General features: G+C 38.5%; 1 protein-coding gene across 4 annotated transcripts in view; it reads left to right on the plus strand.

Annotated features, from left to right (window-relative positions):
- unc13c (unc-13 homolog C (C. elegans)) overlaps nt 1–13,296 on the plus strand; it is a 130,944-nt gene that overhangs the window by 58,010 nt on the left and 59,638 nt on the right. For all 4 annotated transcript variants that reach the window (XM_020700036.3, XM_020700044.3, XM_020700039.3 and 1 more), the window contains exons 12-14: nt 84–247; nt 5,357–5,513; nt 5,930–5,998. In XM_020700036.3, coding sequence (XP_020555695.2) covers nt 84–247; nt 5,357–5,513; nt 5,930–5,998 — 390 coding nt within the window. The remainder of the gene's footprint in view (nt 1–83; nt 248–5,356; nt 5,514–5,929; nt 5,999–13,296) is intronic.

A 13,296-nucleotide genomic window follows, 5' to 3' on the forward strand; every position in this document is an offset into this window, starting at 1 on the left:
TCATTCACAAGTCCAGTCATGATTTTTATACAGGCAGCTATGACCATGATAACCCCATCATCTAATCTGGTGTCCATCAACAGAATCTGTTCCACTACCTGACTGAGACAAAGAACAACGGCGTGGTGAAGATCCCGCAGGTGAAAGGGGAGGATGCATGGAAGGTCTACTTTGACGACATCTCCCAGGAGATAGTGGATGAATTCGCCATGAGATACGGAGTGGAGTCCATCTATCAGGCTATGACGTATGTACCACCCTGATCTATGGCCTTTCACCTTCCCAATCTGTCATTGTCTCATTGGCCGAGGTGAGCTGAGAGACAGAGTAAAGCCGGAGGAGAAGAAGAGTTGTAAAGATGTCTCCTCAGCAAAATTGGAGCTTGGAAGACTATTGAGTTTCCCTATTTGATTGATTAGTTTTTGGGGTCCTGAAAAAAAAGAAAAAACTACCTAGCCTACCTTGATTGCATTGATCAAGGGAACAGATAAATAGCCCTGTTTTCCTCTCTGGCTGCTTTTCTGGTTCACTCTAACCCCCAACAACCATAAATATTTGTTTCCTCAAACCCACACTCAGAAAAAGACACATCAAATAAAATCAAAACTTTATTTATAAAGCAATTTTCATCTAAAAATATAGAACAAAGTGCTTTACATTAAAACACAAAAAAATATAAAAACAAGCATGACGATTAAAACAAACAAGCACAAAAATTAAAAAGTAGGGCCCCCCTCCCCGTACCTTGCCCCCCACTCCTTTCACACCTCCCACCCCCTAACTGATGGGAAAAGGCAATGAGAAATAGGCTGGGCATGAAAGCAAGATGTTGGAAACGCTGATAATTGGAACCTCCCTCTCTGTGAACAGCCACATGCAGCATCACAAGCGGGGACCGCTCCACCACAGCTAAGTGGTGATGCAGTTTCCCATCCAGCTGAAGAGCAGCCGACCCAGAGAGAGAGGTTCCAGCTGAGGAAGCACTGGAAATAAAAAAGAGAATCAAATAGTAAACATATTGATAAAAACAATAAAACATTGAAACAAGGTAAATTAAAATAATGCATTAAAAATCTAGTTCAAGTTCATAAAACAAGATAAAATGGATAAATAAATAAATAAATACATATAACTAACTAACTAAATAAATAAATAAATAAAAGTAGTAAAAAATTAGCTAAAATCCAGGTTAAAAAGACATGCAAAGACCCTATATGAAATATAAAAAAGGAGTGATCACAGTCATGTAATACCATCCTACATGCAATGTTGAAGCAAGACTTGGACATGCAGCCGTGTGCATTATTGGTACAACTTTGGTTTGAACGTCTCCTTAGAAGCTTTAGATTCAACCTTTTATTTTTAAAGGATAACGTTCGTTCTTTGACACTAATACATATTTTAGTGAAAAGATACCATAAAGTGATTTTTTGTTAGAAAACCAGATTTTAATGTACTGATGTCACAATTAATTGAAAAAAGTGCTGATACATCATTTTGATCAGGATCAATGTTTGAAAACCTGAAAATTCACAGACAAACTCTCTGGTTATATGAGTGTGAATACAGATGGAATACCCAAGACAACAAAAAGAAGTAGAAAACAAAAATACATGTCTCAGAATTAAAACTCAAAGTAAACCAAAACAAATAAATGAATTACATTTATCAGTACTCAATGTCTCATTGTTTTATCTTGAAAATATACCAATCTACACAGTTTATTGGATTTTGCTTGAAACATCAATCCTGGGTAGAATTTAACTGGAAAGCACATATTTTGTTCATGGGTCCTGTTCAACCTAACAGTATGCAATCCACAAAATGCCGGTTGGTACCAGGGCAGCTGAATATGCCTAAAATCTCATGATTACTGTGTGAAGCAAGAAAAAAACAAGAGTAATCTTTTCCAGATTCATCCCAGATAGTTCTGTAGAATGTAAAAACAGCAGCTCTGCATCTCTCCCTGTAGCTTTGGTTGAGTGCTTACCAATGGTTCAATGACTAATTAGCGATCACATTGTCCTGCTGTTCTAAGACGTTGTTTTAAATTTGTCGCAAGTTTTCAAACTGTACCTTTAAAGTTCTTTTAATGCTGGAAGCATTTGTCGGGCAATCCCAGCAGCAGACTATGCAATTAGTTGTTGCTTAAGTAAATTAGACAGTAATTACACACAGATTGTGTTAGTAAATTGATTGGCTCAGCTCACATTGGTTCTTTTGTGAAAAAGTCTCTTAATCTGTGCATTGGAAACCTGGCCATTTAATTTACAGTGATATGCTTATGATCCTCAAATGCATCTCATGCTTAGCCTCACTGAGCTGACATAGTAGATTTTAAGTTTTTACGAGATTAAAATGCTTACGAAAAATAGATTTAGGGGCTGCAAACTTGAGAAGTTGATGGGTGGCATGTCATTGTTTCACTGTGACAGCACATTACAACGTATGAGGGATTGTGGGCTTCTTTAGGCGCAGACAAGCGAAGCCGTAAGTAGCCTTATTACCAGCTTTATCGGGTGGAGTTAATGCTTTAGGCTTGAACCTTGTTTAAGCTTGGCATTTCTAATATCAGCAATTATTATGCTTCATCAGGAATTTATGAAAGGCCTTACCTTTTAGTTTTTTTCCATCACAGAACCCTAACTCCCAGTCACTTCTGACATGATGGCTGCATAAATCAAAGAGGACTCACTCTCCCTCCCGAGCCCTCCGCCACAATTGCCAGCATCCCCTCCCTTGTGTTCGTATTTCTTCATCGCACTCCATCACCGCTCCCTTCCCCCACTCGCCTCCTACCACTGATTCTCTGTCCTCATTTCTCATAATCTTTCACTCATTCATCCCAGCTGTCCAAAACTGTAAAATGATAAGTGAATGTGTAGAACATCCCATCCGTTAGTTGAAAAAGCCAGAGAGGGGAAACATTTGTTTTCACAATGCTTTCCCTCTTCAAAAATGGCTTCAAAAATCTAAGAGAGCCAAGGGAATTCAGCGGATGCCTTCTTTGCATCCTTCTCTTTGCTTGTCCAACCGCAAGTGCTTCTGGGTAATTTGGAGGCTGAAAGCCGAGTAATTAAATAGGCCTCCCAATGAGAACATGTCTGTGCATGTGTGTGTCTGCATTGACTCCATTTAGAGGGAGGAGTAAATCCGTAGTCATTACTTCACACAACTCTGCGCCTTAATGAAGAAATGACTCTTTAAATAAGATCTCACTGAATCATGCTTATATTACCTTCGATGTCTCATGTTTGTCCTTGATGGCGTTTGATACCAAACGTCTGTTTCCCAGGCAACCGCCAAGCTTTGTTGAACAGCAACTTTCCTGCTCCTTGTCAAAAATTCTGACAGATATTTACTAAATAAGAAAAAAAAAATCACAAAGTGCTTGACAGTAAACCCATATAGATGCACAAACCCATATAGAATCACAAGATAAAACTTAAAAATTAATTATGACATCAAATTTACATAAAATAGTAAAACAATGAAAAAAAAGAAAACAGTTGAATGCCATTGATAAGAAATACTTACAAAAAAGAGGAACAAAAACATTCAAATAAATGCTGGGTTTAAGGTGCTCAAGTCATTTTCCAACTTTGAGCTGTTAAATCCTTTCCATAAAAACTGTTGGCTGATCAGGTGTTTTTTGTTGTTTAAATCAATAAATTATTACACAGATTTGCGAATTTTATACGCTATGTACTGTTTACATGGCAATCCTTCTGGGAATGTGAATGCAAGAGACATCCAGACTTTATGTAAACCTCAAGTGCTGCTGGGAAGCCATGGGATGAAGAGTGTAAATGGGATCTGCTCTTTACTTACACAGAGATTCCTGTTTAAACCAAAGCTCCCAGGCTTCAGGACTTAATTATTGCAGGGCTGAACTGTTGCAGATATGCAAAGAGAGCCAGAGTTATCCTCTTTGGGTAAATTAAAATGGCACTACGTGTATCTCAATGCTTACTAAAGTCTTTTTTTTTTTTACTCTTTAAAAAAAGTGTCTTCAAGTCTGACATTTTAGTGGTCAAAGTTCCTTCATACAGACATCATCATGCCACTTTAATAGCCCCAACTGGACTTCAACCTGCTCATCAGCACACAGGAGGTTTGATACCTGGGAATCTTAATGACTGTTAGCTGAACAAGCATTTCACACAGAAATGTTCCCACTCGGACATGCTGTGACCAAGATGACCAGTAAAGTTTAACAGACCCTTGTGCTATCTTAGATGACCCCACCCTTACATTGACGTGTTCTCCCTACCATGACAAAGGTGGATAAAGGTGGAAAGGTTTCATGTAATCCACGGACAACAGTGAGGTTCACAAATCATTGAAGAAAAATTGTTCAGAGCATTGTCTAGTGGGTCTAGATGACCCAACTCCCAACGTTAAAGTGCCTAGGATAGCACAAGGGTTACGGCCAAAAAAAAAAATTGAAACATTTTTTTCCAGTAGCTGTGCTGTGAAGTTTCTCTCCTGAAAGGGATGAGATTTTAACTCAAAGCCTTCACTGCAGTATACTTTGAATTAAAATCTCATTCCATCTCTTAAAGTCCCATTCCAATCATCTTTTGAGCCATTTTTAAAGCATTCCCAGATGCCTTTTAATTATGATTATGCCGTTTTTAGCTAAAATTAAAAAAAAGCTGTGTTGTTTTCTTGGACACCGTTTCTACAGAGCGGCAGTAGTTCATTGCAAATTTGCCACTGAGTTGTGGGCGGGACCATTTGGGTAGAGCAATTCTGCACCTCTTTCCCTTCCCTGTTGCTGAGAGCTCAGGGCAGGGACCTTGTGACCCACCCAGCATATTTCCTGCGTCTTCTCCAACAGCATTTTTTCGTCTGCTACTGATTAAAAATGCTTTAAATAAAGGAAAACTCAAAACTGCAATTTTACATTTAATTTCCTTTATACATGTCCTCTTCCGTCAGAAAGCTGTCACAAAAACATGATAAAAAAACATAAAACGGGATTTTTATCGTAATGGGTCTTTAAAAACTTCCACATGTCAGAAGCAGCAGTGCTGGATGGTCAGCTTTGATTTATGATATAATTTATAACCATTGAAGACACTTTTTCACTTCTTAAACGAGGCTGAGGTCTTAACCCCTATTGGAGCCTGAAGGTAAATGATTAAGAAAGTGACAGTCTTGAGATTTAGATTAAGAAATACCACGTCTTTATCATTTACACAAGAAACCTGTTGATTTAGAGAGTTACTTTTGGCAATGTAATTTTTTTCAACCGAATGCCTTTGGACTTTATCTGATGTGGGTCTGCTAATAGTCTGATGTCCTCTATTTCTTGTTAGCTTAGATAACACTCTTTTCCTCTCTTTTGCAGGCATTTCTCTTGTCTCTCTGCCAAATACATGTGTCCGAGTGTGCCAGCAGTGATGAGTAACCTGCTTGCGAATATCAACGCCTACTTTGCTCACACGACAACAAGCACAACAACCACGGCCTCTGCCTCCGACCGGTTTGCTGCCTCCAACTTTGGGGTAAGTCCACCAGCTCTTACCTGAGGAATACAATGTTTGAAGGTGTGATATATATACATTCATATCCTGCTGGAGAGAATCTGTGACTTATTTTAGGTCTGAAAGTGCATGATTTAACACTACCTCTCTCACTGAAATATATTTTTCAGAAGAAAGTCATGCACAATAAATCAAAACCATCAGACACGTTTGCCAGTGCTTTCAATTTAAACTTTTAATAAGCTAATGTTGCAGGTCTCATATATTTTCAGACAGCTACTTGAGTTTGGCAATGAAGCCATGAAGCTAAAGTTTGTTGCAGGAGGTGGAAATTATTCACTGTAGCATAAGCACTGCCACAGACCCACACGGTGTTATAAATTATTTGGTGCAGTGCTTTGACTGTAAACTGAATTATTACGTTTTGATCTTAACAGAGGGAAAAATTTGTCAAGCTGCTGGACCAGCTGCATAACTCACTGAGGATTGACCTTTCCAAGTATCGGGTATGTATGTTTACATGTTGCTTGAGTGAGTGTATGTGAAATCACATATCCCTGTGGCGCCTGTCACTGAGAAAAAAATAAATAAAAGGGTTTTTCTTTCAAATTACAAATGCGCTGGGAAATAGAAATACCTCAAGAACTTTGATGGAAAACACTGATTTTTCTTTCTGAACCAACAACAGTGCCAATATACTGCAAAATGCACCGAAAAACATTGTGTTGTTCTTATTTCCAACTAGCTCTTGTTGCAAAAAAACAAAAAAATATATAATGTTGCCGGACTCCCAGGGTTTAGTGTCGGGTGGTGTCAAAAGGCTTGAGTGAATTAATGCCGCTCCGAGACAAACGTCTGTTTACTTATAAGGTCTCTTAATTGAGAGTCTCTCTTGCATTGTCAAACACAGGCTCCCTGCAGTCCCACTACCATAATTGCAATGGTAAATGCGCAAACCCAGAATACTGTATAGGCTGTTACAATATAAAGTCTCTGGAGGTAAAGCCTAGTTTTGGACGTAAAATAGATATATAAAGGGAATCTTTTTTTGGTTTTGTTTAAAATAGATGTTTAGATGATCCACAATAGGAGACAAAGTTCCCATTGCAAGTTCAAGTCCAGATCATGGAGAAGATGCTTTCAAACTTTATAGGGTTTGGAGCTAAAAAAGTTCAAGACTTTTAAAACTGGATTCTGGTGGTATTTGATGAAGTTAAGCAGTTTTTGGGGGATCTGATACTGTGTTACAGAGGCGAGTAGTATAGAGAAAAATGTGTGCTGCCAATGTGGAAAGATGCAATCTATGGTTAATCAGGAGGCTCCTTGAAGCAGTGTTTCTGTTGTTTAGCTACTGCCATTCTCCCTTCGCCTCTATTTTGATGGGTAAATGCATGATTTTCTTTTAGACAGGATGTTGTTTCATCCAGCAAAATTCAGCATGGTTCTAGTGCTGTTTCAGATTGTGATAGCGCAACATCAGAACAAGGCAAGGCAAGGCAAGGCAAGTTTATTTGTATAGCACAATTCGTACACAAAGTAGTTCAAGGTGCTTCACAAAGCAGAAAAATGCATTAAAATCACAATACATCATAGAAATAATCAACATAAAATTTACTTTAAAAGAAAAGGAAGAAAAAAAAAGATTTAAAAAGAAAGGAAGGAAAGAAAGGTGCAGATAGGACCTTTCAGTCATATACACAGCTAAACAGAAATGTTTTAAGTCTAGATTTGAACATGAACACAGAAGAGGCCTGTCTTACGCCTTCAGGGAGGCTGTTCCAGATTTTAGCTGCAGAATATTGAAACGCTGATTCCCCTTGTTTAGTTCTGACTCTGGGAATCAACAGGAGGCCGGCCCCTGAGGTCCTCAGAGTACGAGATGGTTCATATGGCACTAACATGTCAGAGATGTACTTTGGTGCGTGGCCATGGAGAGACTTGTACACAAGCAGAGCTGCTTTGAAGTCTATTCTTTCAGGTACAGGGAGCCAGTGCAAAGACCTGAGCACAGGACTAATGTGATCATACTTCCTGGTTTTGGTCAGGACTCGAGCAGCAGCATTCTGGATGTACTGAAGCTGTTTTACAGCTCGTTTGGACAGGCCGGTGAGCAGGCCGTTACAGTAGTCTAACCTACTGGAGACAAATGCATGGATAAGTATCTCCAGGTCTCGCTTTGAGATTATGTTTTTGATTTTGGCAATGTTTTTCAGGTGGTAAAATGCCGCTGATGTTACTGACTTGATATGGCTGTTAAAGTTCAGGTCAGAGTCCATGATTACCCCTAGATTTCTAACTTGATTTGAGGGTTTAAGAGACAGAGAATGAAGGTAGCTGCTGCCAATTTCTCTTTGTTTCTGTGGGCCAAAAACAATAACTTCGGTCTTGTTTGAGTTTATCTGGAGAAAGTTGTTCTGCATCCACGCGCTGATCTGTTGGAGGCAGTGGTTGAGAGAATCCACCGGCCCATATTCACCTGTTGTCAGTGACACATAGATCTGAGTATCATCTGCATAGTTGTGATAAGATATGTTATTACAACAATAACAATAACAACAGTTGTTAATGCATTTTATTTTTATTTTTCTTGGCTTGATTTTATAATTCAGCAAAAAATTGTTCAATTTTTAATTTTTCAAAATAAATGTGTGTGCATAAAAACACTATCTTTATTTTGTGATGAATAAGACCATTTTTGCCTGCTTCATTCGTAACACATCAACCATCTTAGCATGTGGTCACTTTTACTTCAGTGCTTAGAATAAAGAGTGATTTTTTAAGAAAAAATATGTCTGTTGATTGGTAATTCATATTTTAGCCCTCTTTTTCCACAGTTTGGAGGGAATGACTGGGGGGTTATCTTTAAGAAAACAGAATATCTTCTCTTTTGGCTGTTAGACTTTATGTTTTGTTATCCCATGATCTCAAATAAACAGTCACTACCTCTGAAGAAGAGCAGGAAGAGACTATGACAGAGAGAGTTTGGGTTCCCAAGTGTGATTTCTGATATGAATTCAATTGAAGGTATGTAAAAATCTGAAAAAGCCAAGCTGAGCATACTTCTAATCCAGGATTTAGGCCCTGAATGAAGCAGTTCTCGCTCATTCCAGAGGCACCCCTAGAATTGTTGTTGTACTTAAAATTATAGAAGTTATGCAAAATACTATAGGCGATGTATGTTTATATAATGGGTCATTTGGACTTTGACTGGTATAAATAAAAACATTGTTGCAACTACACATTACCCTTCTGTCATGAAGCAAGTTAAAAAAGAAATCAGTAAAATTTGCAAGGTTTTTGAAAATATTTCTACAAAGAAAGCATTCTACGGAACATTTTGCATCCCCAAAAGGTAACTATTGATCTCTTTATGGAGTTGCACTTTACTCGTTGCGTGTTACATGCCAGATTTTCATTACAGGCAAGCCTCCAGGTGGATTCACCACCGCTTATATCATGCAGTCTTATACTCCGTCTAGCATGAGGCAGTAATAGACTTGCACTCCTAGTGCGTGCTTGCTGCTCTTCACATATTGTTCTTGACTGCATGCTCCACACTTCAAAATAGAATGTGTGCTGTATGTTGGAAACAAACTAGATCCCTAGAATGTATTTATTTTTCTTGACATCAGATTAAGAGAAGGTGCATTAAATGCCCCAAAATGACAATGTGTGATGAGATAACACATTTGTATTCAGGTGTCTTTTGTAGTATTCACAACTGAAAGAGTATGTCTCTCTTGTCTTTGGAGATGACAGTGAAGGGAGACCAAAGCATTTGATTATAAAATAAAATGCATACAACAGTAGAAAAGCACATTGTGGTTTTGCTATCTTTTTAAACACAGAAAGCGTTGAACTACACTAAATTTTGGTTTTGCTATCTTTTTAAACACAGAAAGCGTTGAACTACACTAAATTTTCAGTAAAAAGAAAATATAAACTGTTTAAATACATGTTTCTGCTCTTTTTTAGGAGATTGCGACCATTACGTTTACCCAGGACGTCAAATTATGATTCAAAATAGCATAATATAAAATATAAATAAAAGCTAATAAACCAGCCTTGGGAGGGTGCCTTAGAAATAAAAGTTTCCCACCAATTTTTTTGTTCTTGATCCAAGAATATGCAATATAATTGTTATTTTATATTTAAACCATTGTAGAGTTGGACATGGATTTTTACCCCCAACTAAATGCACCGACTCTTAAAAATTAATGAGGACAATTTATGTTCAGTTTTTACAGTAAAGGCATGCTGCTGATTTTTAAATTGTTTTCATTTATGCTGTAAGTTTCTTTTTTATTTTGAATACAAAATATAATTATAAAAAAGATTTATGGATTTTTAATTCAATTCAATTTTAAAATCACACAACAGTCATCTCAATGGACTTCGTACCAGTAATAAAATAAAGTAAAAATAAAATCAAAAGGATCTTGAATACACAGAATTTTATAGGAAAATACTAAACTGAAATAAACAGGCTAAACTAAACTGGGCATCCCTGCCCTTAGACCCTACTTCGCAGTAAGGAAAAACTTTTAAATATGTTTGCAGGAAACGTCTTTTAAAAGAAGAAACAATGTACAAATGCAATGGTGCACATAGACTAGCAATGGAGGGCAAAACCTTTTATCAGGAGGTCAAAATAAAAACAGTGCACTGTGTGTTTATTGTTACCTCAACTGGTTAATCCAGTGCAGTAAAACGGGGATATAAGTGCCATTCTTAATGTTATTGATTCAGCATTCAGAGGCAGAGCACTATCGATCCAGTTCTTTGATATTATTATGGGAGATTGTTGTGGTGGAGAAGTTTAATTGGGTTATAGTTTGAGTCGTGGTTCCCATATCTGGCCAATAGTCAGTCTGACACTCCAATGAGAAGGCACTCCATTTAGATCAGAATATTTGCCCCGGGCTCATATATTTATTTGGTAATTGTAACTGAATGGCGGTTGTAGGCGTCCTCTCTACCCGCTTGCTTATGTTTTATGAAGAAGTTTGTGCTCGACATTGTAACTGCAGAGCTGTGAATGTTGTTTGAATGCACACGGCTGCCATCTTCGTATATTATTGCAGTAAACTGAGTCTGTGTGGCATGTGTTCATGTCCCTTCTAGGACATGCGCTTTCTGATGTTATGTGCACCGACACATAAAATGCTGAGGTGAAACAGTATCCAGGTCAGCCCAAACATGAACGCGTGAGCTGCTGCTGTGGCTGCACTCGGGTCATCCAGCTTCACACTGGACTGCTTCCAGTTCCAGCTGCTTCTCATGCTGCCTGTTCAAAGTATGCATGGACAAAACCCCATCCACTTTATTTATATAGCACTTTTTATTAAAGGAGCTCCATGCTCTGCTCCATTCAGCTACATCCACTTTGCAGACAAATGGATCCAAGTACGTCTTTATTTTTTTCTGGTCTGAGCTTGCATCTGGCTCAAAACTGTACGGTTGGATAACATCGATATTGCTTACGATTTTTGTTGCACCAACAACGTTAAGTTGGGGTTGTGAGGGGCTATGAGCTAGAGCCCCTCACAGGGGAGAGTATAGAGTATAAGGGATTATGGGAAATGGGGATGGACGCACTCTGCGCCTAAAGTTCTGCCCACAATTCAGAGGTGAATTTCTAATGAACTACTGCTGTAGCAGAAATAATGTCCTAGAAATTGACACAGATTTTTGATTTAGGCTAAAAATGACATAATCATAGTAAAAAAGAGTGTGACTTTAAACAACTTTTTAAACCACAACACAATACAACTTTATATAAGTAAATAAAAAGGAAACAAAAAGAAAATTGGACCAATGTTTTAATTCAATGCAGGATTAAGAAATGTAAGATTTTAGTTTCCTGTTCCTAAGATAATCCTATTAGAAACTACACACACATACACAGAAACTTGACTCAAATGCACATGCGAGATGTATGATCTATACTTTCCTTCAGTTGCGTGCACATATACATGCACAAAGTGTGCAGATCGTCATAGTGGTGCACAGACAGGACTGCACAAATATCCGCTCCTCTCTTTCTTTTTTTGGCATGACACAGTGAGCACGAGCTGAAAGATGACCCACTCACCTGTGACGTGACACCAAAGACAACATGTTGCTGAGAGGATGGAGAGTTGCTTTTATTCCCACCCTGTTTGGCACATCTCTATGTGTGAAGCCACTAGTGATTTCAGACTCCCAAAGCAGCTATGGACCCAAGAAGGGATAAAGAAAGGAGAGCTTATAGCATGGTTGATAGACGGAAATTAGTTTGAGACAGGAAAAAATGGCAAATATTAATGTGATAAGGGGGGATTTGTGAATAGAGATGTAGAGAGAAGAGATTTGCATAAAACGGGGAAAGGTTTAACAAAAGTAAGGAGGAGGAATGAAAGGTACATGTGGTCGACAGAGAAGGAGAAAGGGTTAAGTGAAGGTGATCCTGGCTGTCTGGCAGTGACACGTTCACTTAGAAAACTCAGAATATCACACTGGCTTCACCTGCCAGCGCTGCCCTGCTGCTCTCCTGTCAAAGCCGTGGCTCATGCACACTTCCACACACAGTCTAAGCTATTCCCCCTTCTGTAGGGAGAACCACAGTGAAGAGCTGCCACTATTTCAGCTTAATAAGATTCAGATCTGGCTGCTCCGCCTGCTCACTGTATGGATTTCCTCACAATGACATTCTGAGGGAGATCGAGTTTGCTTTTGTAAAACAGGGGACTTAAATCAGCAGAGAGCGAGCCGGCCCACACCTGCCGCTCCACATTTTGCTTCTTGTGCATTTCTTCTCTTTCAGCTTTTCTCCGGCAGCACTGATACACGGTGACACCTTGTAGAGCAAGGCTGTCCCTGCTGAGGTTTGGGAGTTTTTCGAGGTCAAACATGAAATCTTTGCATTCAGAGCCCGCTGCGAGGGATTCGGACCACTGGTTTAGTTTGAGCAGTTTTATGTCAGTCCAGGAGGGACCTCTGGGAGTTGTGGGCCTTGTTCTTAAAATTGGACTTACTAGCGTTAGAGTGGGCAGTTCGTTGTTTTCAGTGCTCGCTCAGTCTGCCTTAACAGTGGAAGTAGAATGTATATGAAGAATAGCTGTTGTCAATACTGTACTCACAGCAGTACATTACAGTTTTTTCCTGTTTGGAAACACAAGCCCCCAATGCAGCCAATGAAGCATCTCACAGACACACAAACTGGCATAAAATATAAGCACTGTGGTAAAATGCACATTTTTGCACCACACTACTAAAAGAACATTTTCAATCCCAAATACAGTCATGGGCAAGAGCTAGCATCTTCTGTTTAATATTTTCATCGGGAAAACGTTTAGTACAGGGATAAAATCTCAACCAGTGAGGTTTATTAAAATTTTGCTCTGACTGAAAAGAACACAGAATCTATTGGAACCCAATCATTACATCTGTGAAGAACATTTTATTCTTGATAGTGGAGCCGGTTAGATTGATATTTCAGCTGCAGATTCGGCATGAATGTTCCTTAAGATCTTCTCTTTCAGAAAAACATATTAGCTATGACAAAAATGGGCTGTTGATGCCCAAAATCGAGTCTTAACTTGGGGTGCCTATAGAGTACCATTATATGTGTAATATAAATATATTTAAAAGCTTGGATTTTCTTAGGAAGCATGCTTTAAAATAAGGGGAATCCTAAGGTACATCCATACCAAATTTGCAGCTTGTACAACAAATTGCATGATTATTTTAAAAGTTGGCTCCACTATGAAGAATACAAAATGTAATAATACTCTTACAGAATCTGCCTTTTTAAATATATATT

This window comes from Oryzias latipes, chromosome 3 (genome assembly GCF_053564925.1).
Source record: "Oryzias latipes strain Hd-rR chromosome 3, Olatipes_Hd-rR_3.1".
Lineage (NCBI taxonomy): Eukaryota > Metazoa > Chordata > Actinopteri > Beloniformes > Adrianichthyidae > Oryzias > Oryzias latipes.